At 41.9% G+C, this 27,027-nt stretch overlaps 1 protein-coding gene across 11 annotated transcripts in view; it reads right to left on the reverse strand.

Annotated features, from left to right (window-relative positions):
• EHBP1 (EH domain binding protein 1) overlaps positions 1-27,027 on the reverse strand; it is a 208,708-nt gene that overhangs the window by 70,832 nt on the left and 110,849 nt on the right. For all 11 annotated transcript variants that reach the window (XM_084512769.1, XM_084512768.1, XM_084512767.1 and 8 more), the window contains 3 exons: positions 8,225-8,403; positions 7,533-7,581; positions 602-1,516 (listed from right to left, as the gene is read on the reverse strand). In XM_084512769.1, coding sequence (XP_084368895.1) covers positions 602-1,516; positions 7,533-7,581; positions 8,225-8,403 — 1,143 coding nt within the window. The remainder of the gene's footprint in view (positions 1-601; positions 1,517-7,532; positions 7,582-8,224; positions 8,404-27,027) is intronic.

Consider the following 27,027-nt stretch of genomic DNA (forward strand, 5'->3'; position numbering starts at 1 on the left):
TGCAAGGTAGGTGGGCATATACTTTTTATCTTTATAGAAAGGAAAATGATATTGTGGTTAAGAAACATGCTCGAGGCCGCTACAAGAACAGCATCATTTAATATTCTGGAGTTTCTACCTCACCATCGTAGGCTATGTTCACAAGGCTGTGTGGTTTCTCAGATAGTATCTGGAAATATGGTTGGTATATTTCAAGGCATTGAAAAGTTGACATTTTTTGACTATGGCTCAACGAATTGGTACATCTTTCTTTTTCAGTTTTTGCTACAGTATACATTAGTTGGAAGAAAAGTGTTGCCATACTCAGTGGCAAAAGCCTTGAAGCCATCTTCTTCAGACTGGTGGGGAATACATTTCTTCCTTTAGCTAGAGGAGATTGGAAAGGTTAACAAGAGGAAAATTCCTATAAACGCATTTTTCACATAAAGACACTTTCTCAGCATCACGTACTGGTCAAAATATTTATTGCCCAACAATAAAAGCACACAACCTACCTTGCCATCTATTCTGAAGATATGGTGTAAAATACAAACATGGAGAAAGGACTTGAACGGAATCTGCATGCTGACTCACAGGCACACAGAAATTTTACGTTTCTTACCTGGGCTGTTTTTGCAGCTGGATCTGCATGATTTAAAGCTGTTCTGGCATCGTTGTCAGATTCAGATTCTGCTTGCCTCGGAGAAGCACACGTTTTCTTTGCAAGATCCGCATCCTTATTATAAAAGTACCCAAGGTTAGAAGTAGGTGATAAACTTGGTTTTGCGACAGGCGAACCAGGATCTAGTCTTGTGCTCTCTGTGGATCCCATATGCCCCAGCTTTTCCTGCTCTGAGAAACCAATGGTACTGTCTGAACTCTGGTGTCTTTTCTTGTCGTTATCTTCACCGACAACGGTGGGCGATGTGTCCTCCTTTTGATCGCTGACATGTGCCAAGTCACTCAAGTCTAACGTGTCAGCTTTCAGCAACTTCTTCTTCCCCAACACAGGCTGTGCTTGTGTTGTGTCCGTAGTGCTACACTTCCCAACTTCTTCAGAGGCAGAAGTCCTTCCAGAGCTCTGCTGGGATTTTTGGGGGTCCGTGTCGCTTCGAGTCCTGCGAGAAGAAGGGGAAGCCGTGCTCGGGCTCAAATGGTCATCGGGAGTCTGATGCTCGCTCTCGGACTCGCCGACACCGCTGTCGTTGACAAACACGGAGTCGTCCTGAGAAGCAAAGTCTGCCAGACCACCATCCGGCGGATGCAGCTCGGGCTCCCGCTTCAGGTCGTTCAGCTCTGCGTAGAATTTTTCCTGGTCAACAGAACTGTTTGTGTCCGTTTCATAGTTCCCCACTTTGTACGTGCTTTTACTGCTGTTCTCCTCGATTTGAACCACGTTCAACTCTTGGCCGCAGAAATGTGCCCGTATTTGATACAGATAGGTCATGACAGTCAGTTTGTCAGGTATCGCCAACAAAACCATGTCAGAAGGCTCCAGCAACCGCGATATTCCTAAACTGGCAAACCCATCGTATGCCTTTAAAAACAGAGAAAAGAAAGATTACAATACAGCACTTTCTTACATATCATAGTATTTCAAGAAACACAAGTGGAAGCTTTAGTCAAAATAAGCAAACACAAACATATCCAGTATTACAGGAACAGCACAGGCTTGGCCCTATTACTTCTTATTTTTTTGGCTTCATTACAGTGGTACGGTAGTTAATCATTTTTTGTTGCACAGTCCAACCTGAACTCATCGATTTGCCCAGACAGATTCTAGATATCTCCCAGGGTATCTTCACAGTAATGCAAATCCAGAGAATATGAGCAGCAAAGACACTCAAATAGCATCGTTCCAAATACTTCTAGCATCATCCCATACTGTAATAAAATCTTTTGTTACTCAAAGTAATGCCACCCTCATAAAGCAAAAAGAGCTTCACAAACTGCAACTTCAACCCCCTTGTGTTTGCATTAAGGAAGCCTACTGCTACCTACCATGGTTCTCACTCAAGTAGTAGGAAACAAGCAAATAAAAAAAAGTGTAAGAGTTGGAACAAGAAAAAAGCAACCGAGGATGGCTTTTTAAGATAAGGAACAAAGATAGAAGAAACACGACACTAATCCATCTTGGGTTTTATCACTGGTGATCAACATTCTCCCTTCTACTGGTCGTGTAATTGCAGTGATTTGTGTTGATGAAAAACTGTGTGTGTGCAGATAGCCACAGATGGTGCGATACAAGACATAAATCACATTAATTCAGCAAACAAATGCATTTTAAAAAATTGTTGACGCTAAATTTATTAGAAAAAAAAAAGGGAGGGAATGTCATTCATATTTTACTTCCATTTCTAGAAGCTGAACAGTTTGAAAGCCTCCTGGCTTGTGAGGCCACATCTCATTATTTCTGCTTGCCCTTTAAGTGAGTGGGCTTGGTGCATCAGGTTTTTCTAGTTTTGAAGAATTAAAAGCCGTTTCTCAATTTACAATTAATTATTACTATCCCGGCTTAACCCTGGAAGACAATATTGTGTTTCAAGGAAGCCTTTAAAAAGGCCTCCTGTTAGCGCAGACTCGCTTGGGCTTCTCTCCCCTGGCAGCTCTGCATCTCCTGTCCAGCCTCTTCCGAAGGCTTCGAACAGGCTAACAGCTGTCCCGGCAGCATTTCCAGCAAAAACGGATGCTAAATTTAAGATAGGAAGAGAACTTAACTTTTTACAAGGAAATAATAATGCACACCACTAACTACAACTCTACCCCGGTTTTACACGGTTTCCTTTGTTTAGTTAGTTTTAGAAGGGAGGACAAAAGAAAGAAAAGGGAAAGTAACTTCCATTTGATAGCCTCTTGGTTTTCCAGGCATTACCTTTAACGCTAGCAAATGTTCAACTTTGAGCTAGAACGCGGGTCCAGCATGCTTGGGTCAAACTTGTCTGAGCATTTCTGGAGAAGTAATTTTCAGATCTCTATAACAAACAATTCAGGCTTCAAATTATCCGAGCAATTTAATTGTAAGCCCTGCTGGCTCTCCCTGTGCAAAATGACGCGGCCTAAAATCGTGGCTGGCCTTTGGTGGAGCATCATTTCTTGGGAAGGCTCATTATGGGATGGTCATGCCATTGACAAATGCTTAGACACAGGAGCAGCAGGGAAAGACATGGACGTTGCTTTTACCGATACAGAGATCGAGGCAGAGCAGAAGAACACGAAGATGAGGGATGGGAGGGAACGGACAGATGGTGGATGGGTGAAGGGATGGCTGCCATCTACCTGGTTTTGAGACCCAGAGCGGGAGGAGCTGATGGCACTGGGCAGACGGGGAGCCAAGAGCTGGAGGCACACAGAGACAGGACAGCCGCAGGGAGCAAAATGGGGCTTTGGGTGGGCAGCCCAGGGCACTGGTAGGGGGTCCCCACCACCAGGCTGGCTGTGAAAGCAGAGCATGGATGAAAAGAAACACCAGGATGTTGTCCTGAGCTGAGTAAGTGGGTCAGCGCTAAGTGGGTGCCATAAATAACCTGTTAGCCCATGCTGCAAACAGTGGGAGTTACCATTTCAGGAATGAGAGGACCTCAGGTTGGGCTTAGCAGTCCGCAGCAGCCAAAGCCCATAGACGTGACTTGACCCGAACTCTTTTATACTCTTAATTTCTTATTTATATGCTAATAAAACTAAATCCCAGGAATATCTCCCAGGGTCTGCACAACGAAGGTGGGGACAGTGTTTCAGAACTGTTGAGAAAGATGCTCAGGATGGGTAACACTGCAGCAGGAGGATTTAATTCACAGCACCGGATATCCTCCATGCAGCTGCAAAACCACTTGGGATTTTGATTTTGCCTGCTCCGTTCTTCTGGCAACGCTTGGGGTTAAACAGCAACCCCAGCGATGCCAGATACTCATTTCCCATCCCCTCCTCCTGCCATTCTGGACAACACACCTTCTGGCTCATCTGCTTTTGAAGTGCACGAGCTATCTAGATTGGCATGCAAATGTTTTACAGTCATTAGTGCTATAAATAGCCATCATATGCTCCGTACGTGTCCACACGGCAGCGTGCGACAGGTTCTCCTTCATTGTTAGCAAAGCAGGGAGCTTCTTGACTTTCCAGTGCGTTTATACGTGCCCCGTGCTTCCAACTGGTTTGTAACTAGTTTGTAGCATGGTATCTACAGAGCATGATAAAGCGTTTTCCAAGTCAAATTGCATTTTGTTATACGGAGGCATAACTAAGCCTTGATTTTGCAAATGCTCACACGCATGTTTAGCCGGGCTCCTGCCTGATCCTACTGAGGTCAACTCCTAGATGTACCATTGAACGTGTGCTTATGACTTTGTGGAATCAAATCACGGATGTGTGCATCAACACCTGTTAGAAAAATACAGGCAACAGCTTAAAGGTAAGGAGGTACTTCCATTTTTAACTCAACACTACCCCTATGACTCTACATTCTTCTGTTTAAATACATATTCTAAAAGGATTTGTTCCTTGTAAAATGGAACATTTTGTCAAGACGAAAGCTCAAGTTTAAACATATCGAGAAATTTCAGAGAAATGGTCAAAAAACTGCAAAAAACACCATCAACGGCATCACAAAAATTGAAAGTGCCCACAAAATATCCAAAAGATACATTACCATTTCCAAACAATAACCCTTCAAACGAAACAAGCTTCTCTAACCAATGAAGTAATTAAAGCCAGAAGTTCATTACTAGACACAGGCTGCTATGCCCTTCCACTCCTCATGCTTTCAGCCCCTTCAGATTTCAGCCAAGCTCGTAGTTCAGCAGCTCGTGTTTTTGAAGTGCAGGACGAGTTATTAGCAGTATGAAAAATTCCTGCTCCTGAGAAGGGACCACACTGCTGCTACGCTGAAATTTTAATGCACTCGTCATTAGGACTTACTAAAAATCACATGGACGTAGGAAAAAAAATAAATAAATAAAAATGATTCATGTTATTGGGAAGGTTATATGGGGATAGTCAGGTACGTACGAGATTTTAAGTAGAACCACAACTCTTTGGACCAGCTGAGAGCGTATCCCTGTAATGTTTTTCATTTTCTCAGAGATAATCCTGGTTTCTCTTTCATTCCTAACAGAAATCTCCATACGCAATGAGCACAACGCACCAAAAATATATTTGAATTCTGACCGATGAAAATGTCATCTGGAGATTTTTTTATTATTATTTTTTAAGAGATATACTGCAGAAATTACAATACATACATAGAGGTATATACTCAGGACACCAAACCTATTTACCTGTCTCTTGATGAAGGCTTTTTTTTTTTTTTTAATTTAATAATTTCCTGACAAGCTGATTGACAGCCATCAATTGCAATCCATCAGCAGGAGCACCACAGGCAGTATTCGAAGCATTTCCCAATTCTGTCCCGCACTGACATATTGGCCAGGATCGGATGTCACAGGTAAATGCCCTTTTTGATTCAGCAACAGTGGCAGCACCAACCTGGCAAACGACCAGTGTGCTTTATAAAGAAACCCCAACGATGGGCTTTTTGCGACTGTGTGTTTCAATGTGTAATTATACACAGGAATTGCACTGAATTAGTTGTTTCTTAAGATTTCTTCTTCCTTTTTTTTTTTTTTTTTTTTTCCTAATACAAGCAACGTCATACACTTCTAAAAGCTATACTCTTACAGGTTAACCTTTCATCTATGGTCACAGCCCCCTTTTACCTCCCTTCCTGGGAGGGGGGGAAAAGAGAGATGCTTCAGACAAAGAAAATTGTCCTATTCACCCACAGATGTTATTTTAATTGGTTAGGAGGAATCGTTGTCACCCGTGTTACGTATCTGCATGGAATTTAGAGGGAGCCATTGTTGGCAGCGCCGCATTCACTCCAACCAAGGGCACGCGGGGTTATCAGGCAGAACTGTGTGAGACCAGGAAATAAATCTGCAGGAAGCAACTGAGATACTCAATGTAGCTGTCAGGCAGAGGGCTGCGAAGTGATGAAAGAAAAAAACTGCAGCAGAACAACAATCAGTACTTCTTCAGTGCTGGGAACTGGATCCGGTTAGAGAGATGGGCTAAAAAGTTCACCGTTTGCCATCACGGTTTCATAAAGAAAAGATGACTGATTGTGCCACCAACGTTTTCAATTAACAATCTAGTCTTTCTTTTTTTTTCCTTTTTTTTTTTTTTCTTTTTTTTTTAAATATAATCCGGCTTAATTAGCCCGTATAACCAACAAAACTTGAAGTACAAAAAACACATGGTCACAGAAAACACAGTGATGTCACAGATAATCCACTTAGGTCATCAGAAGCCCCTGTATTATTATGAAAAGGATATCATTGGCCAAATCACTCATTAGATAAGAGCAGTTCAGAGATACTTAATTATCTATAACACTTAAGCCCTATTTTAATGACAAGTAACTTCCTTGATAACGGGTAAGTGTTCAGACGCATTAAAATATAATTACCCTAAACACAAATGAATTTTAATACAGCACTTTCAGAAAATCCACATACTTGCAATGCAATGTTCTTTAGTTATATTTCCTATATAGTGTTGAACTTAATTAAACCATTCAAAATCTACTGTAGTTTCCTCCCAATTCAATTCAATATTTGTAAAGTGCTGTAAACATAAAATCAGAGCGCTGAGAAGTAAACTCCTTGAAACACTTCACAATCCTCAGGAATGATTTTCTTAGCAGCAACTCACATGAAAATGATCATTTCTAAACATGAAAATGATAATTTCTAAACACGGCCAAACCCTGGCCATGTGGAAATCCCAAAGTCTGTAACGTGTCTAAAATGGTAAGAAGAAATTAAAAAAAAATCTTCTGGTGAGTCCCCAAACGAGTCGCTGCTTCTTTCGGAGAAACTTTTCATATCTTTGCCTCCCAACGTCATCAGAAGCGGTTTCAAACAGCTGCCCAGCAAAATGCTATTAACTGCTCTGCAAATAGTTTATTTGCCGGGTATTGTCTCAACGCTTTTATCCTAAACTTTCCGTGTTGCATAAAAGCACAGGTTCCGCACCCGACACTTCTCTTGGCTGTGCAGTATCAAAGCAGTGTAAAATTTCATCCTTAAAAAAATAAAAATCACCATCAAGGCAACACTGACTGTGACCAATGCACGGAGCCCTACTAAAGCAACAGCAAGAGGAGTCTCATGCACAACAACCCGAGCACTGTTACATTGCTCTTTTATTTTTTTAATTATGTGGATGGTCAGAAAATAAGAGAATTGCTCAAAAAATGCCGCCCAGCCCTTCTATCGGCTTTTCCAGTTAATGTAGGCCATAGAAATATTAAACCCTAATGCCAGCCTTGCACTTGTTGTGAATGTTAAAGACCATGACAAACCGGAGTCAATAATGCATCCGATTTGAGCCACAGGAGGCTGAATACCTTCTGTGAGCTGCAGTTATGACCTTACAAAACAACCTCACTTTCCCAAAATTAATAAAAACCTGCAGAGAAGCCAAAATTGAAGCTACGTCTTTTTTTTTTTTCTTTTTTTCTTTTTTCTTTTTTTTCTCTTTTTCCTGGCAGTTCTTACCTTTTTGTTGTTCTCTTTAATATCTTGAGGATTCAGGGACTTGTAGTCACTGAGGGGGAAAATGGCACAGTGGGTATGTACAGTATTTGATAAAAGCAGCAGTTTTAAAAACAAACCGAATCTAAAAATTTGACATGCAATAATATCATAGAGTAACTAGCAATTTCACAGCAATTCAATCAACAAAACTAATAGCGTGGAAAATTAAAGGAATAAATAAATAAATAAACAAACAAGCCCCGATGACATGTTTCATTGCCTGGAGCTTTCCATCTAAAAAAGAAGTTAAGGCAGGGACTGGAGGCTGGCCTTGACAACCAAATTTACCATGGGGTAATCCGTCCTTGTCAGAGTACAAAGAGCTACAGGCTTATTTCTCTCATCTCATTTCAACACCAGCACAATTTTCATAATCATCTTGAAGTCAGTTCTTTGTATAAGATTAGGGAGAAGAAAAAACAAATCACATCGAGGGGAGAAACAATTGTTTAGGCAACAGGGGAGAGCAAAGAGGTCATAAAGTTTGAGCATTTGTAGATCTGTTTTCTTAGAAAGAAGAATTTTTATGTTTAAAAGAAAAGGGCAAAACAGTTCAGTACCTGAAACAAACACAGACTCAACTTTTATGGAAACTCATACGTTGCGTATTTCTATGACAGTCAGGTTATGCAGGCAGAAAATATACAACTTACATTAGATCTGGTCTAAAGTGATGTAGTATTGCACAAAACGACAGTCCGTTTCTCCACGATGTTGTAAAATTGGTGATTTTCACTCCCCTATAGTTTTTTGTAACTTCTTTGCACCACACGAGCAGGGACTGACTAGCGTTTGGCTTTCTCCCCAAAATGGGACTTGGTATTGGGCTTGGCTGCAAAAGAAAAAAGAGAAGATAAAAGAATTTAATGGAAGATGCGAATTAACATTAATTGACCTAACTGGATGATCTGTATCCTTTGATGTGAGGTTAGGTCCTTCACAGCTGTCAGTTTACAATGACTGTAACTTGCAAAAGACACAAATTGCAAGTTATTATCCCCAGTTGTCGCCCTTGGCGCTCGTCTCCGAAGGATGCAGATATACGGGATTCCAGATCGACACAGGAGAACAGGCCAAGGATTGTACCAGTGGCAACGCCGTGCTGAAACGCTTAAATCCTTAAAACCTTCTCCCGCACAGCCTGCGATACACACCCTTGGAAAGCTTTCCCAAACGCCGTCACGTAAAGGCATCCCCACAAAACCCCTTCGCTCACAGAATCCTATCGGCGGTGGTTTCTACCAAGCATCATCGCCTACTGCCGACCATTCCCCCAAAAGGTATTTTGTCACTTTCAGGAACAGCCTTGGGTAGCACAGGAAAAGAATCGCAAGGGAATACGATGCAAAAATAATGCTATGGCAGGCATTCGGCGTTTACCACAGAGCTGGGGAGAGAACCCAGTAATTGCAGCTGAGGTTTTCAAGAAACACGCCCTCATTTCACTACAAAAATAGTCACTTCTCAAAACTTCTGAGATGTAATTAAATAGAATGATTTGACTGACACAAATCCAAAGTCTGAATTAGAGGAGGAGGGAAAAAAAAAATAAAAGAAAGAAAGAAAAAAGAGCCCACTCGTTTTTTCAATGGAATCTAATTAAAAGCATATATACACAAACATGCTACTTATGCACCTTATACACAGAGAGTCCCCAAATTAAGATAAAAATAGAGCAAGTAATTTATTATATCACAGCCACTTAAGTTTAACAAGTAAATCCTTTTGGCCATATTACCTATTTGTGAAAGACCAACGATGCCCCCACTTGACTAAAGTATGGCAGTGCTAAGCAATTAGCTGCCAGCGACAAACTGATTTATGGTTTCCCTGCTGCTGGGGGAGAGCGTTTACAGAATGAGGAAAGTCATTTTTCATTTGTCTTGACAGTCAGCCCTAAAAAGCTGTTTGATAAACACACCTACCATCAGATGGACGCACTGCCAACTCATTTAGAGGGTGCAAAACGTATACTTTGAAGAGATTTTTAAAGAGCAGAACATATGCATACAGTACCTTGTTTGGAAAGGTTTGTTGGTTGATTTTTTTTTTTTTTTTCTTAATCCTGTCAACGACTCAAATCGGTGTGAACAAATCCTTTAATGATGAGACAAATATCTCTAACTACACTGAATTAACATCTTACCAGGGATATACAAAATAGGGAAGAAGCAGCAATACACGATAAGCCTTCTGTTCTCCATGCATCAGATTTTAATCAGAATAACAAATATCATTTAGAAGCCTCCAGACAGTTACTCCAGATTCAGAGTGACGCAACAAAGATCAGGTTCTTCTTCTCCTTACATACTTAAGCCAAAAAAAAAGAAAAAGTAACCAGCCCCAAATTTAAGTTACAACAGTATTTAAAATCTTCCTGGTGCCTATATATATGTGTGTATATATATATACACATACATATATAATACATCTGGGAGAAAATAATTAAAATAGTGCTGTCAAGCTGTGGAAAACCGATATTTTAACAGTTTTGTAAGTACAGAGCCACTTTTGTCAAACCAGCACTACTGCACTACTCACCAAATCTAATCAATGTCAGCTATAAAGTCTTAATACTTGTTGTTGAAGCTCTTCACAGAAATCTTAAATGTTCCAGTCACCATTTAAATACTTCTTAGTTAGCTTTGAAATGGCCTTAGGCAACCTTACCTTTCTAATGCCTTAATTGCACATCTAACGAATCTTTTCAGGTACTGATTTTAAAACCAGGTTTTAGCAAAGGACATCCCAAATTGTTAAATCAATACGTTTAGCTGAATTCAGTGTTTTATTTACAAATTGTCCATTTATTAAATCCAGACTACAATCCCTTAAAAGTTTAAAATTGCAGCTTTTTTTCCCAAAGCTGTACTTCCTTTTAGATTTTCTCAAAGTACTTTATGAATACGCAAGATTTCGGCACGTGCATAATGCAATTTAGTTTTCCCTTCTCTAGCAGATAAAGCAGAAATTATACACCGCTTTCTCTCCAGATTTAGCACGGCAAGTTTTCCAGATAAAGGTGAAGTTAATATTATGATAATGTTACGCTCTTATTCACCACCTGAGCGAAAGCCTTTGTTATTTAATCTATGATAAAAGCACTGAACCCAAGACACGCTGGAGATATTTTAATCAGGGCAAAACCGTGCACGAGCACCTGACATTGCTTCAGAAGGGTTAACAAAAGGGATTTTTTAGTTTTGTTTTGTTTGCAACATCATTATGGAAAATATTGCCTTTTGATACCTGGAGGTAACACATATTAGTCCCACGTTGAGAATAAACCCAAATACCACCAAGCAGCTTTTTCTAGCCTATATTAACTCTATAAGAACAGCAAGAACTGATGAAATGAAATGAAAATTGAGTTAGCTTTTCCTTCCATCGTTCATTAAAGAGCTGACTATGCAATTGGTGTAAACATCGAGCAGCCACAACTTGTTGTTTTAAGTTCAAAAGCCCAAGTCCCTGAGAACTCATTTGGAAACGCCACTAAAAAAGCATCAGCTATCCACAAAGACTGCCAGATCCCCTCGCTGATAAGCAGGTTACTGCCTCGAATGCCACCAAGTTTTATCTGGTTGGGGATTAACTGCATGGTGAACGCAGAGGTACCAGAGCCGGTCCCTTGCTCGCTAGCTCAGCCCCTGATGCAGCATCATGTGGGTGGATTTACCAGCTGGAGTCAGCACGAGCTGCACCATATCTTTGTTTCACAGTCAACAGAAGCACCGAAGTCTCTTTACTTCATTCCTCTTTTACATGTCCTGGTAGCTTAATTAATATGTTTTATATCGTATGCATTTTTCCCCTGGGGAGATTATCCCACCAGACCATTAACAAGAGGACCAGAGCTTTAAATATCAGGCTGCGCCTCTATGTCTCCAACCATTTAAATAATTGGTTTGCTGCTCTCAGGAGCCAGGTGCACCGCTGGTTAGCAGAAAACAACCAAGATGGGGACATGGGGCTATGAACCAAGCCCTCGTATGAGACACAAGGAGCAGCCAGGGTGAAGATATCGGGGGCTTGGCTTCAGCAGCTCTCCAGAGGTCGGTGACAGGTAGCACGGCGTGGAGGGGCTTGAAGAGAGCAAGGGGCAGCACCGGAGCCTGGAAGAGAAAGATGCTCGGAGGAGTCCTGGAGAGAAGCAAGGAAAAAAAGTACGTAGTAGCTGTGGGAATCTGGGTGCAAGACTTGTGTGGTTTGAGTTTTATATTAATGAACACAGCTCCCTGAAGAGGAAAGGAGTGGAGAGGAGAAGCTAGGAAAGGTAATTAAGTGCAGGAGGAGAGGAAGCTAAGATCGAGATAGGGCTGAAAGCAGCGTAGGGAAGACCTGCAAACAATCAACAAACAAGTTAGGTTCCTCAAGAAACAAGTACAGGCAACAGTCTATGCCTTATTTGACTGAGCAAAACAAAAGGGATTTTCCCTTACTTGTATCACAGCTGCAGTGCCATCTAGCTCACTGAAAATTTAACCATTAAAACATGAGATAAGGTAAATGAACGTAACGCACGGCTAGGTGGGACAACGCGTGCAGCACACAGCTGGATGCAGACAAGGTTTGGGGAACTTGCCTGAACTGAGACGCGGCCTGAAAAATGCCACAAAGTGCAACAGACACAAATCACTTCAACACGTTTCAGTCAAATAGATCACTTCGTATCATCAGGATCGTACCTGAGGATTTTATTTTTCAGACAACACAGGGCTCTACCCACAAGGAATGGCCTAGCCTGGAAGTATTCTAAAACTGAAGCTGGCTCACTTAATATGAGTTTATGCCTTTGGCAAGGCCTGGGAGAGTCCAACGTGCTCTCAATTTTGTTTATTCTAGTCCATGAACAGGCCAGGCTCAAGTCAAAAGCTGACTTTTGACTGATAACAGGACAGAAATAGAATGTGGAAACCCAGTCTGCGAGATAGAATAAAACTTTCTCGTTTATTCCAAAGATGGAAAAACATCCCCATGACCCAGCTGCACTGAGATACTCTTTATTTAGGCTCGTTATTTGCTTTTTAAGTCACAGGTCATTACGATGGGTTCAGTGTCACAAGAAAATACGAGTGGCATTGCTTTTTTCTTCTGCTGAGAAGGTGCACCACAAGTATTAAAAAATACACGTTTCACAGAAAGAAGTAGTAGGAGTTCTAGTACCTGACAACCCCAAACCAAAACTTTCCCTTCCCTGTCCTTCTGATTGTGCCCACAGCTGCTGTGGATACACAGCAAAATATAAACTTTTATCTTAAAAGGTTTTAATTACCTAAGATTTTACAGGTTTAATTTTGGCACAAGCAAGTCACTCCCTGTTCAATCCCAACCTGCACATTCAGACGTCTGCCTGACCCTACACGATGCTCTGAGGTTTGAACCTGGCAAGTTTTGCCAGGTAAAGAGAAAGGTGAAATCCTTGGGACGTGCCTCAAGTTTGCTGTCTCCCTTGCAGGTGAAATCAGTTCACCCTACGAGTTTCCCCTTGTCTGTTAGGTATTTTGGGAGGCATGAGGCTGGAAAGAGCTTTTCCTAACTGTACCTGGGAAAAGAAAAGGAAAGCAGCAAAAAGTACCTGCTATCTAAAATGCCAGGATATGCAACAAACAGTTTTGTAGACAACGAGAATGGTGGACCTGCACCGTCTGGGAAGGAAAAGAAAGCAATCAAAGCTGCCCCGGTGTTCTCTTCTCTTCTTCTGTAGCTTTCTGAATCATAATTCAATTCATAATTCGACCTGATTTGCAGCAGGTGCTTGCTCGCAGCACTGCACAGAGCAGCGATGTGCTGGGGAACGGAACAACTTCCTGCAAAGTTTCATCTCCCTTCATTTGCCTCTCCAAATAATTGGAGAGGCAGTGGGCGGCGTTACTTGGCTTTAGTGCTTTCAGTACACTTCAGCTGGAGGTGGCTGGGCAGTGTGGCCCCATGGCCCGAGCTGCAGGACGTCGGGTTTACCTGAGCACTTGGGACCCACGGGAGAGCCGATGAAGACACCGCACACCATCACATAGCTCACCCAGCCCAGGACCCCAGCACTGTATTCCCTCTGCCATGTAGTCACAGCTCTGTCCTGTTTGCCACTCTTCCTTCCTGTTTCTTACCTAAACTCGCACAGTTTGTGCTGCACATGGCTGAATCATAGGCATAATGGCTGTCCTTCAGCATGCCATCGCTTCTGGTCGCAGCCTGCAATGTTTAATAAGTCCCTCATGCTTGAGTTAGTTTGATCAACACAACTTTTGTTTGTCCAACCCACAAACAAACATTATGATGGCATTTTTTATTCTACTCATCACTTCCAGCTTCTTCTCACGCAGTCCCTATCTATCTCACTGTTCAAGGTCAAAAGTTGATGCTTGTTGTATCTTCTTGTTCTTAACTTACAGTGCGTGGCTTCAATTAAGGAGCGCAATGCAAGCCCTGCGTCGAACACAGGAGTCCAACTTAACATTAGGGCACTCCACAGTGAGTCGACGGATTTACTGACACAATACAGACTCACGATTGGTATTTTACAAACAGGGAAACAGCCTGAAATTAAATAACTGAGACAATAAGGAGAATTAACTATCATGAGAACTCCAAGATGCTACTCAACACGAATCCAGTGCACGCATCCCAGCAAAGCAACCGCTCTTCGTCCTGATCCCGAAGCAAATGAGAGTGCTCAGAAAAAAAAAAAAAAATACAAAAAAAAAACACAAAAAAAAACACAAAACCAGCTTCCAGACTCAGACAAGTTAAGATGAAGTTTAAGACCTGGATACCCCAGGGACAGGGACACGTTAGTGGCAGCTCAAACACGGGTCCAGGCAGCTCACGTAGCATCACACACGCATTCTGTGTCATGAGCTCTATGCAGGCTCTCTGGGGCATTGCTCCTGCAAAATGAAGTGACCATCCTCCCTCATATATGCCTGTAGGTTGTCTCTAGTGCACAAAAATGGGAGAGATTACAGTAACAGAGCTTTGAATTGCTGGATTTAAGGTAGCCTAAGAACTGAATTTTGGAATTTTTGTAGTTATCTGGTAGCCTTCTTTCAGCTTCTGCCTTGTCTAGTAATTAAGTAACTTTTTCTTAGCATAATCTTTAACATCAGGGTTTTCAGTTTTCATTGTTGGTGATTAAAAGGATAAAAAAAAAATCAGGAACTGAACTCTAAACCTTCAGAACCACAAACCACAACACATCACCTACCGGACAATTTCCTCACTCGGGCAACAGGACCCAGAGCCTGTCTGCTCCTGGGAATTAATTAAGAACAAGACAGACTGTTTGCTTCAACCTGAGCAACTACCCACAACTACCTCCCCCTGCGAACGCTGCTCACAGAGGACAGCAGCACTGCAGAAGGAAGGAGGGCAGCTAACTCACTGGGTCAAGAAGTCCCAAATTTATTAGCTGATGGCAAGAAGAAGATTATGTTAATTAGCTGGTAAAGGAGAAACTAATCTGATACGTTGTAATGGATTTGGTTACTTATGTGCAAGTCATTTCACCTGATGGTCAGCACAGCCAAGCAAAGAAAAAGTCACAGCAAGCTCCTCCTCAGATTGAAGCATTATAAAGGACCGGCTGAGGCCTGCCTAGCTTCTCTTCCCTGAGGTCACGTAATCTTTGTCCTGAACGAAATGTCTTCAATTAAAAAAAAAAAAAAAAAAGAGGAAAAGGTGTATAATTCATACCACTAAGCTGAACGCTGAGCCCCTTCTCTGATGATTACACACGTTTGTATCGTACCAGCACGAAGAGCTTGCACGCAGGGATGGGGCCTCATTTTCCTGCTCTGAGGAGAGGGGCAATTTCCTTGTGGCCACCTTCCTTTCTCCAGTTGCCCCAGTGGCATGCAGGACCGGGCCTCGGCTCACGGGTAATCTGTGCTGAAAGCCCAGCTGGGCTACCAGGATGCTGCTGGTTCACAGTCCCTGGCACTCGGCCACCACGGGAAGGTGCAGGGTTTCGGGCAGCTCGCCAGAGTTAAGCAACTCAAACCACAGATGAGGAATAGCAATTTTCAAAGCTTTTAACTTTGTTAAATGGGAACTGAACTAGCAAAATGCACCTCCCTGGGCCCAAGGCTATCTCTGCCACATTTCAAAGGCCTGCAGCAAACAATGGAAGTGTTAGAGCTTGTCAGGAAAGGTCACAGGAATCTCTTCTGAAAGAAAGCACAAGGCAAACTTTAAAACAAGCAAGCACAAGGCAAAATAAAAATGACAGCCGCTGCCAATTCTTCCCCAAAACAGTGAACTCTTGCTGCTTTTGCAGGAATTTCTGCTGCTTTCTTTTTAACACGAGCCATTACATAAATGCAAGTCATTCTCCCACTCCTCTGAACACTTCGACAGACATCGTTCTTGCAGGCAGCCGCCTGATGTTGTGGCATTACGGTGGCATCGCTCCACAGAATTTTAGAGAAAAATACTTTGTAAACCTACTGCATCGTTTGTATTAACGCACAGCCACAGGCAGACCTGGGGAAGAAGCAGTTTTGGCCGATGAGAAATCTTTGTTTCAAATACTCGAGAACACAACTCGTGCCAGATTTGCACAGGTATTCTCTAACAAAGGAAAACAACCTGCCTTCAGAGGGGCTTGGGGCACTCGGGATTCTTGAGCTTGGTTTTGCTGACACAGACACCCGATGTGGTGCCTCTGAAGCCTAGGCAATGCTTCTTAGCTGAGGGTGAGAATAAAATAAGCATCTTCCCCAAGCTCGCACTAGGTGCTGGAGTCCATGAGCTTAGATGAAGTATAAAGATGGCTATTCTCAAGGAAGCTCCTTAGGGTTGCTATAAATGCATAGGAGTTTAATAGAAACAGGTCGGTTTTTAGCCTTGCTAAACCCCCGCATCAGCAGCCCACCTATGGGAACAGTAACAAGACAGAGATTAATTACAATGCTGCTTCACCACTCAGGGGTAAGGAGATGCACACGGATGATCCAGAACCATCTGAAATGCTCGCCACCTTTCTTTTTTCTCCAGCAGTCTTTATTCTACTATAGTCAGATGCAAGCTGGAGACTAGCATTAGTAACAGCAGCCACAAAAAGGTCAGATTTCTGCCAGGTGTGGAAACAGTTTCGATAAGCCAGAAGCCTTCAGATCAGCTACACATGTTTAATGTAATCTCAGGCTACTGGAACAGCCAATCTGAAACAGCATCTGAAATTAATAATCAATTTGAAAACCGGAACGAGATGGGTGAGAAACTATACGAGGAGGAAAATCCTACATTCCCTTCCAGCCTTTAAAAGCACTAAAAAAAAAAAAAAAGAGAGAGAGAGAATTGGAGGAATGCAAACAAACTAATGAGCCAAAGGTGGAACAAATAATTAAGTTGTTTGTTAGCGTGTGAAAGTTAAAGAGGAGACAAGGAACAAACATCAATTTGTCAGCACCAAATCACGACAACCTGTCCAGTTTCTGTAGTCACAGGGAAGTGGGCAGGGGAGGGGAGCAGCAGCAGGTGACCCGCAGTGATTGTAGGTGCCTTCTTCGTCCTCTCACCTGAGACATTCTCGTGAGGAAGCAAGGAAAATGAGGCATTAATGAGACTTGCACAGCACAGGTGCAGAACAGGAAAACTACAACCAGTACTAGTTTTAAATGATTTTGGGCATTACGAATTAAAAGGGATTCTGCAAATGTCTTTCTTGGGTTTGGCACTGGAAGTTTGATTTAGGAAGGTGGGCGATACACCAGACACGAAGCTGGGATGGACAGCAAATGCACTAGGAGAACGCTGAGCATATAGAAAGGAGGAAAGGTCTGAAGAAAACAAGATGAAATTCAATATGTACAAGTGCAACATAGGAAGGAGCAATCATTTACATAAATGCAGGATGAGGAAGAACTGGTTAGGTAACAGTTCTTGACAAAAGGATGTGGGGGAAACAGTGTATTCAAGCTGAACGTAAGTCAACAACATCAGGCTGTTGTGAAAAAGACAAACACCACACTGAGATGTACAGACAGGAGGAAAGCTCGCAAGACATGCGGGCACTGCCTCTCCCTCTCCACGCAGCATCAATAAAGCTGCAGCTGCAAGTTTACATCCAGTTCTGCGTGACACAGTGTAAGAGAGGTGAGGCCAAAGAAAAATCAGAAAAGAACAGCCCCTGAAGAAAGCTGGAGCAAATTTAGGTCATTTATGGTAAAGAAAAGATGATACAGGAAAGGAACATGGTAAGTCTGCAAGCGTGTAAGAGTCTGAAGAAGAAACAAAACCCTCTGCCCTCCACGTCAGTGATTACCAAAAGCAATTTACAGGCTTTAATTGTAACAGGTCAGACGTTAGGAGGAGCAGTCTATAAGACAATGTAATGAAGCACTGGAACAGACTGCCTTGGAAAGCCATGGATGCTTCGTTATTGGAAGTCTTTAACAACAGGCTGAACAGATCTTTCTTTTAGCACAGCTCAACTTGCTGCTGGGCAAGCAAAAGGACCAAGTGATCTTTTAAGATGCATTTTAGACCTACCTCCTCCACATGTCTCAGTTAGATTTAATTGAGCAGGTGAAGTTCAACAGTCCCTAACACGAGGCTCTGCCTCAAATGCAGCAAGTCACACAAACACTGTAAAACCTCGGATACATTAGCAGGTCTGTTTCATCTGCAAGAATCCTGGTTCAGTTCAAACCCAGGACGTTAGTCAGTCAGTAACCACCTGATCACAGTTTGGTGAAATCGGGTATTTGGGCAAATAGTGAAACCAGAGCAATGCTGGTAACCAAATTGTCAGGATTCGTCTCTCAGTCACAGCAGAGATATCCCAGCCTGGCACTTTGGCTTCCCCTCTGCACAAAAATCAGGATGACAGAGTGTGAATAATTCCCCACCAGAACCAGGATGCTTCCTTCTCCCCTTTCCTAAAAAAAAAGTGTACAAAATATTATGAAATAACAGGTGAAAAACGAAGGAATGGCAGACGTGAGCGTTCCTGGTTTAGCTGCCCAGTGGAACAAGCATCATTTCAGCAGCGTGCAGGCAGATAGCTATCTGCACCTCATTGAATAGCACCTTGTGCTGTGAATAGCCCCCACGGAATAACAGCCGCTGCTCAAGGATTCAATAGCTTAATGAACATAACAAGACCGGCACAATCTGGAGCTCAATTTGCATGCACTTTGAATATTTCTGCTTTATGAGTTTCATTTCAAAATAAAAATACATGTAAAAGTAGCAGCGATTCGAGTGCCACTTGGCTTAACCTATATTTTTCCAGGAATCCTGACACTCTCCAAGTTTGCTAATTGGTAGGACTTGTGCAGCTAAAAGGAAAAATGCATGCTAAAAGAAAATATCCTTTTTGTTTTATAATACGTAATTAACACGAGCTTTTCTAGCTCGCACACTGGCAAATCTATCCTCTTGAAAAATACACACATCATTTTCATGCTACAAATTAAATTTGGTGTGGTTATGCTTTTAGCACTCAACAAGTAAAAGCTTGTAAATGAAAAGCTGAAGCAGAAAGGTATGGCAAGTCTCATTTGAGAAATCAAAATCTTCAGAAAACAGGAATTCTCTCCTGCAGAAGTCAACAAAAGCTGCTAATAATTAAATACTGCTGCTGATTAACACTTTACGCTACTTGTTTATTTTCAAGTCTGTATTTAAGCAGATCTGTATATAGAAAGACTCAAATCGCCGTGCTTCATTCCCATATGATGGCTGGCTAATAACCACACAACAGTTGGAAACTGTCAAAATATTTTACAGCTCAATTGTAATTACCATCCAAGTCTAAGCACGCAGTAATTGGGCGTTAGCCATGTTCTAGGGGTGTTACAGCAACACGCAGCAGTCGGCTCTTCTGCGCTTCGTTTTTACACATGTAAAACTCCTCGGCAATCCCCAGGATCTACCTCATAAAATTCTGAATGAAATTTCTGTTAGCGTATCATCTGCAGAGAGAGGGGTTTTTCCTTAACGCAATAAACTACATTGTAAAAAATTGCCTAATGTTCAGAAGCACGGAGTTTATTCGGCAGCTATTTTTTTCTGATTTGAATTCCCTGAAACAAGAACTAAATTGTCAGACGAATAAAAAAAAATAAGTAAATGTTTTGACCAAAATATTCCACGCTAAATATATTGTTGAAAGCTTTGACAATCTGTGGTGAGAGCTTATTTTGACTTCAAGAAACCCATTCTGCAGGTGATAAATAGAGAAACCATCCCCACCAGGTGAGGGAGAAAAAGTGCTGCTACGATATGGCGACACAAGGAACTGAAAAGGGTTTTTAACATGTACCATTAGCTACATAACGAGCGTAACGCTCAGTGAGTATTGTATGCAGATGACAGACAGCTCGGTTTTCTTGAACAGACAACTCTCCGGGGACTCCCGACTGCTCGGAATTGGTATTTCTATGGCAAGGAACAGGGCAGTACCGGAGAGGTGGATTCGTGATTCACTGATCTCTCAACACTCTTCAAATCACGAATCCATTATTTAACTATCACCAACTCTACAGCGACAAGACAGACGACATCGCTGGGTTCCTAATACATTAATATCCGTTGGATTAAGGTCCTTAAGAGATGTTCTGCCTTTGAACTGACAGCTTATGAATGGAAGGAAGAGCTCCATTTTGAGTTATCCTTTGGACTTAATTTATGTGGTTAAGTTAAATAAAATTAAGCGCTCGTGAAAGAAAGGCTCTCAAATTGGTCCCGGGATGATGCAATGCTTAACGTGCTTCTGGTATGAGCTGTTCGTGATCCCAAACGCTCATCTGCAGACAGCACCAGGAAACATCTAGACGGAAAGAGTGCCCCAGAAGACTGCAGTCTTTCAACCAGGAGCACCAGTGCTGTCAGAAGGGGCTTTGGGGAAGGTACCGACAGCTCTACTTGGGTTGGGGGAGGCACCGAGATTAATCAGACAACCCCGAGGAGCTCCATGGGGAAAGGCTTCAGCCAAATACCAGCACAAACGCAGACAACTCAGGCTCGAGCCCTGTACATCATCCTCAGCAAGTCTGATCACGTCCAGGTGTTGCAATGCGCACGGCACTTATCGTTCACGCATCTCAGCCTCCTGCAACGCTTTGCGCTGCACGAGCACCCCGGGATAAGGGGAGGAGGGAAAAAGAAGGGAGCCTTACACAGAAATTTCCATGCTTTGGGAAGTGTAAATTAGAGCATTACTACTAGTCTGACAGTAAGTTTGCTAATAAATGTGTAGCAACATTCGGGTTGCATAACGGGAGATTAAATGATTATGACAATGGTTGAAATGGGGAGAATCAAGGGAAGCAAAAGCACACATACGGGAGAGCTCTGGTGTCACGGCCAGCTACCTGTAATGCCTGAACTTCTGCAAATGCACAGAAGCCAACGTATTTTTCACTTTGTTTCCACTCTAAATAAGCTTCCAGTGGATGCTACAAAGTTCCTTCGAATAGTGGGTATTGCTTGCAAGTTAGATGAACTTTTAAATACTACTTACAGGTATCTGTAGGATTCATCATCTCAAACGTGGGCTTCGCAGATTGCTAGGCAACAGTTTGCAGCAGGAGCATGACCCAAGACATGACTAGGAAACAAGCAGCCTGACATCACTTGAGTAATATCCACCTTGTCTTTAAAACTCTGCAGGGGAGGAGTTCAAAGAGCAGTTTTGCCTACAGTTACAATAAAATTTACAGACCGCTCAAATAGAAGTGCTAGTGGGAGAACGAGGAGTTGGTATGTACACAGTGTGCATGTTACTTTCAGTCACAGTCTAGTTTCTCAACAAGTCATGCTCACAAAGTCTTCTAGCATATGTAAATACTTTTTGCAAAGCCCTTTTGCAACGATTTTTACTATCTCCTCTTCATAAAACCTTGGCAGCACAAGTGCTGCTCCTGTTGCACAGCTGTGCTCTGTTCTGAGCTCTGTAATGCCTCCTGTAAACCCTGCAGGGTGGAAGGGGAGGGCACTGGGCTCCCAGAGGACGAGGTTAGGTGGAGAACTCCCAGCTTCTGACCCCTCGAAGCTGCTGTAAGGGATGCTGCCCCTGCCCACATGCTATGGGATGCTCCAGAGATCTCCCTCATGCCCTGAATCAGACATGAGCAACACGGTTGTAACCCATGGAACTAGAAGAGGTCAAAAGAGACTTTCTTCTGCAGTATAATCCAAACAAATTTTTTTGTTTGGTTTCAGTCATGGCCAAACTCAGAAAAGCTCCTGCGTTTTTCGAACAGCTCCCCAGCAGACCTGCGTTGTCCAGCAGGATTCACCTGGCTGAGGCTCCATGCAGAGCTCATCGCTCCTGCCAGAAGCAGCAGGGACAAAGTGCAGGAGATCAAGGAGATGAAATTATTAACAATACAGCTCCAAAATGTATACTCTGGTTGGTATTGTTTTTCTCTACTCTTCTCCACTGTATTGGGCATGACATATTGATGAAGAGACTGTCTCAGACACAGTGGGAGTGAGACAAGTGGTGACGCAGAGCAAAGCCCATGTCACCTGTGCACAACAAAACGCCCAGCACGCAAAAGTTCGAGGAATACAGTTCAATTGTTTGTGGACTACTCACACTACTCGGTTCCTCGAAACAAAAATAGAAGTAAAAATAAAAATAAAGACATCCTTTCTTGAAAGACTGAAGTGCACTGATGCAAATCATTTCATGCCCCGAACATATTCTTAGTCCCATTTGTTGTGGGTTCACACTCTTTAAATACTTGTGAAAAAGACAGACTGCGCTTGTGATGGACAAGAAGTGTTTGCAAACAAATCAACTGCATGTCCAAGGAGACCAGGAATGGAAAAAAAAAGTCCAGAAACTTGGAAGCTCTCCTTGGAATTATTTCCTGGTTATTTGCCATTACTCTTATCTATGTCATGTCCTGGTTCTACATTTGAATTGCATAAATATAGAGAGATAGCTCACTAAAATAAAGCCTAATTTTAGTAGGTTTTTTTTTTTTTTTTTTTAAAGTCTAATATTGTTCCTAGGAAAAAAAGTAAAACCAGTTAAATCCATTGAAAAAAACAAAACATTTTAAAAAATATATGTTAATATTGCATTAGCATTTGAACTACAGTGGAGAAGGTCTGTGGTCACAGTTATAAGAATCACTGAAAGAATGATTGGTATGCTACAGTTTTATACTCAAGCTTACGGATTGGGTTTTCGTCTACACTCCAGAGTCTCAAACCAAAGGATAAAGTCAGCTTATGTTACTGAGTTCCTGCTGTCAATGAAAATCATGATAGACTACCTACCTCTAGCTCCGAGTGGTATGGACCTAAATGTATATACTAGGAAAATATACATACAGATATGCGTGTGTTTGTGTGTAAAAATGACTAAGGTCACTTGAAACAAGAGAAACACACTATCTGTTTTCTAAGTAACAAATGACTTCCATTAAACTCCACAAGAAAAAAATAATAATTAAAAAAATGCAGGTAACTGAAAAAAAATATAATATGGCAATACTGGGCTATTTCTATTTATAAATATTTCAGAGGGTGTAATATTTTAGGATACCCTTAAAGCACGATAGGCTGAGTTGGATTTCAAAGACCTATTTATACTGAAGCAAGCCAGGAAACACCACCCTTGCAAAAGCCTGAAGAAGAGGGGGGACATCCTTGTCTCAGAGGTGCTGATGAAGCCAGGGAGAACAGAGACTTTTGGCTGGCCCACCAAAAATAAAGACTGTACTCTGATTTGTTTATTGCCCTTTAAAGCTACAAAGGACAATTAAGGAACCAGAAACTGCTCTTTCCATACTCGTGGAAATTTGGATGAGAGATTTCACTGGCCAGGAACTTAATTCAGGACAGGCTAAAGGACTTCAGCTTCCTAGCACCTCCAGGGGATGAGGCACTAATTTTCATGAACACGTACAAAAGGCCAGCTGTCTAATAGTCACTGACAAATTGTTATTTCACAATTTATTTCAAGTTTTTGCTCTGGTTGAATACAAGAGCTTTTCACACAACTGTGCATGCACCATCACGGCCAGCAGTTTTGTGAGCCCCGTGCATGGGCCAGTGTCTGTCTCTGCAGTAAGGCCACGGGAAAAAAAGGACACTTTCTACAACTACAAGTGGGCATGAAACCACTCGACTCAACCAGCAGACTTACACACTCTTGGTGCTGAAGATGCCAGGCTTGCATATGAATTTGTTTGTAGTCCTCAAATTAAACACCACCACATCTTCACTGAGGTAACAAAAATTTCTGATGAAGCCTCTGGCGCTCGGAGCCGCGTTCAAGATATTCGGTATCAGATCACACATTTTTCCTTCTTATTTTTTTTAGTGTCTGTTGGAAGATTCTCCTTTTTTGGGTATGGGAGACATGTTAGGATTACTGAGTTCACAGCAGCGTGCCAGTAGCTAGGGGGTAGCCCACAGCTCTGCTCTAAATCAGCACGGGAAGAGGCAGAATAAGCTGCATTAGAAGGTGTTTTACCATGCTACATACTCTGAATCCCAATGATTTTTCTACAGAGAGAAACTGCCCTCTCCACAGCATAGCTCTCTTTAAAGTGTAATGCAGGCATTTAATCGGTGGGTGTTTTAATCAAGCTCTTAAATGTTACAGTTGATCTTCAAATATATGAAGCCAACCCATATTTTTTGTAACATTTCCGACGTGATTTCCTTAACAATTTTAGTTTCTAGCTAGCTCCTTTAAAGCCCCTTCGCTGAGCTAGAGCACATGATTTCCCTCACACTTTAAAGGCTTTTCCCATGCATGCTTTTCAAAGCTGATTTGTCTGAATTATACATATGAACTATATTTAAAATTTGTGCATTATTCATTACTACAGACTATGAAGTATCATTTAGGGATTAACACCACTGTCTACTAAACTGCAGCATAGCTCGTCAACAATGAAACCAAGTGAGTTTCCAAGAAGCAGTTGTATTTAAAAAAGGTAACCAAATACTAGCATAAAGGTACAAAAACATTTCTCTAAATCTACCAAGAAAAAGCACAGGCATGTCCTTTTATTGTTTTTTTTTTTTTTTTTTTTTTTTTTTTAAATGAAAACAAATCCACTTCGTCTAATAGGCACAGAACTGCTTGAGATATGTCAGAAAGAGTTCTTGCTTTCTGTATGTTATTGCCATTTTTTCCTTCTCTAAGTCTCTATTCAGAGTGCTTGCACTGGGTGCATTTTGAGATCCATCTGTATGTTTCTGCATAGGATAAATCAAATTAAAAAATAGCAGCAGGATTCGGATTTTGTTTTGGAACGCCTGTTTCTCCAGAGAAACATCTCCATACTCCATCCATGCACGTTAAAATAACTCAGAAAAAACGTGGATCTAAGATACGTTACACACAAAACAACCCTCAGATAGCTGGTACAGTGATAGACGCAGAGAACAGATAGTTCTTCTGAAAGAGTAGGAAAAATATTTATAAGGAGGCAGTGAGTTAAAAAAAAAAAAAAAACAGGCAGCTTGACTTCAGTAAAACCCAGATCGCTCAGTTCCTTTGGATTATTTTCTATTTTCTTTTCTCTTATGCAGTTAATTATTTGATTTTTTTTTTTTTTTTTTTTTTAGGAAATCATTGCTTTTTCTCCCCTATTTTTTTTTTTGTCACCACAGACACTCCCTTTAGGCAACCGTGCATCAACAATCCTCCCACGTTCAAAGTCGGCTACATCTGTTGCTCTTTCCCATTGTTGAAAATTCCTGCCTTAATCCTATTTGACTTTATTCATGCAAAGGTCATCCTGAATTCAACAAATGGAGGAGCGATAGCAAGCACACTGTTGAACATGGCTAAAAAATGCTGTTGTAGAACATGCAGCTAGTGTGCCGGCACTATCTCAGAAGTGCTTGGTTTATTATGCAGGCTCCCAGTCCTCAGAGCTGTGTTGCAGTATGAATTGGTAACATATTTCTTCTAGCATCTCAGGAATACACCAATTTCCTTCTAACTGGCTTGATTCTTTCTACTTAAAAAGATTTGCACTTACCTCGTATATGCTAGTGGGGATGGGTACAACATACATGTGTAATATTTGACTGTGTCGCACTCCCTAGGGCTTAGCTTCTGGCGTTTATGGCTTCCCTGTCTCTCCTGGTTTTTACTTCTCAGTATATCCAGCTTCACAAATCAATCCTATTTAATTAACTGCCCATCTGAAAGTAACAATGGTCACTGTTTTAAATAAATGAGACACAATCTCTGCTTTTTACAAAGCAGGGTAGAACAGCGAACACTAACCCCTCATTTTAGGGCCACCACTGTACAGCAGATCTGTTCACAGAAGCTGTCTATTTTGCTTTTAGGCTCACTTTTCGTCCCCAGCAACAAAAAAAAAAAAATAGAAGCATTCTGGCTGAGAACTGTGATTTATTCTTATGCATAAGTATCTGACCAAACCAAAGAAAGATTAGCAGGAACAGTGAATTAGCAACTAAACCAAAGTTAACTATCAGGCTGATTTATGAAGTGAAGATAATTATTTCTGTAATATGACCATAACTCATCATGACAGAAGCAAAGGAATATTTATTCATACTCTCTTATTTCCAAGTTGAAGTGCTTGCCAGCCAAGATGAACCAAACCCACCCTTCAGGCAACCCGAGAAAACAGGCTATTGTTAGTCTAGCTCCTTAACAGAATGCTTTGCTGAGGGCCTAAAAGAGTTCAGAGCCTACTGAAGATTTTAACAATCTGAAACAGTTCCACAACAAAGTCTGATGTAAGAGCTAGAAGTTAAATGCTACAGCAACATCAGCTTATTCCAGTTGTATTTAGCTGCTCATTAGCTTGTAAGGGAACACTTGAAAGAATCAAGTTTTCCATTTACAAGTTGTTCAGTACCCTGCTTGTTAAAGAGCCTGATGAAAAGGTGTAAAAACTCAAGAGCAAAACGATAGGTTTTATCAGCTTTTTATGATTTTGAGGATTTGGGTTTTGATGGTAGCTTCAAAAATGTCTTACTTGAGGAGAAGCATCCCTTCTTCCTTTTTACCTTTTAAAAAGCAAAGCTTTACCAAAGCAGAAGTCACGGTCTGTAAAACCAAGCGTGCAACTCAAAGCCTTCCCCATCCTTTGAGAACATTTGTCTGAACGGCAGCAAGGTGCTTGGTTATCCTCGGCGCCTGCTCCAGGAGCCAGCCGCTGGCCTCACACCACCTCTGCTGCCCCCTCCCAGGTCCCTGCCAGCACAGGAGTCCCAGCTAAGAACTTCAAGAAAACATCATGGATAAGGATTTACAGATTACACATCCCAGAAGCTAGCCCTGGTTTTACTTTGAGCTGTTTTTCAGACGCTTTGGCAGGCTGCCTCGCCTGGCCAACGGTGCTTGCACCTCATCCGGCTTGTGCCCTGCCAGAGAGATGGGACAGTGCCACGAAAGCACTGACCTTTAGGAACGTGAGCACTCGAGAAACCTGAACACTCCCAGCAGTTCCTAACTTTCTTCTTGCATTTACACACCTTAAGGGTATTTAAA

This window comes from Aythya ferina (genome assembly GCF_964211825.1).
Source record: "Aythya ferina genome assembly, chromosome: 3".
Classification (NCBI taxonomy): Eukaryota; Metazoa; Chordata; class Aves; order Anseriformes; family Anatidae; genus Aythya; species Aythya ferina.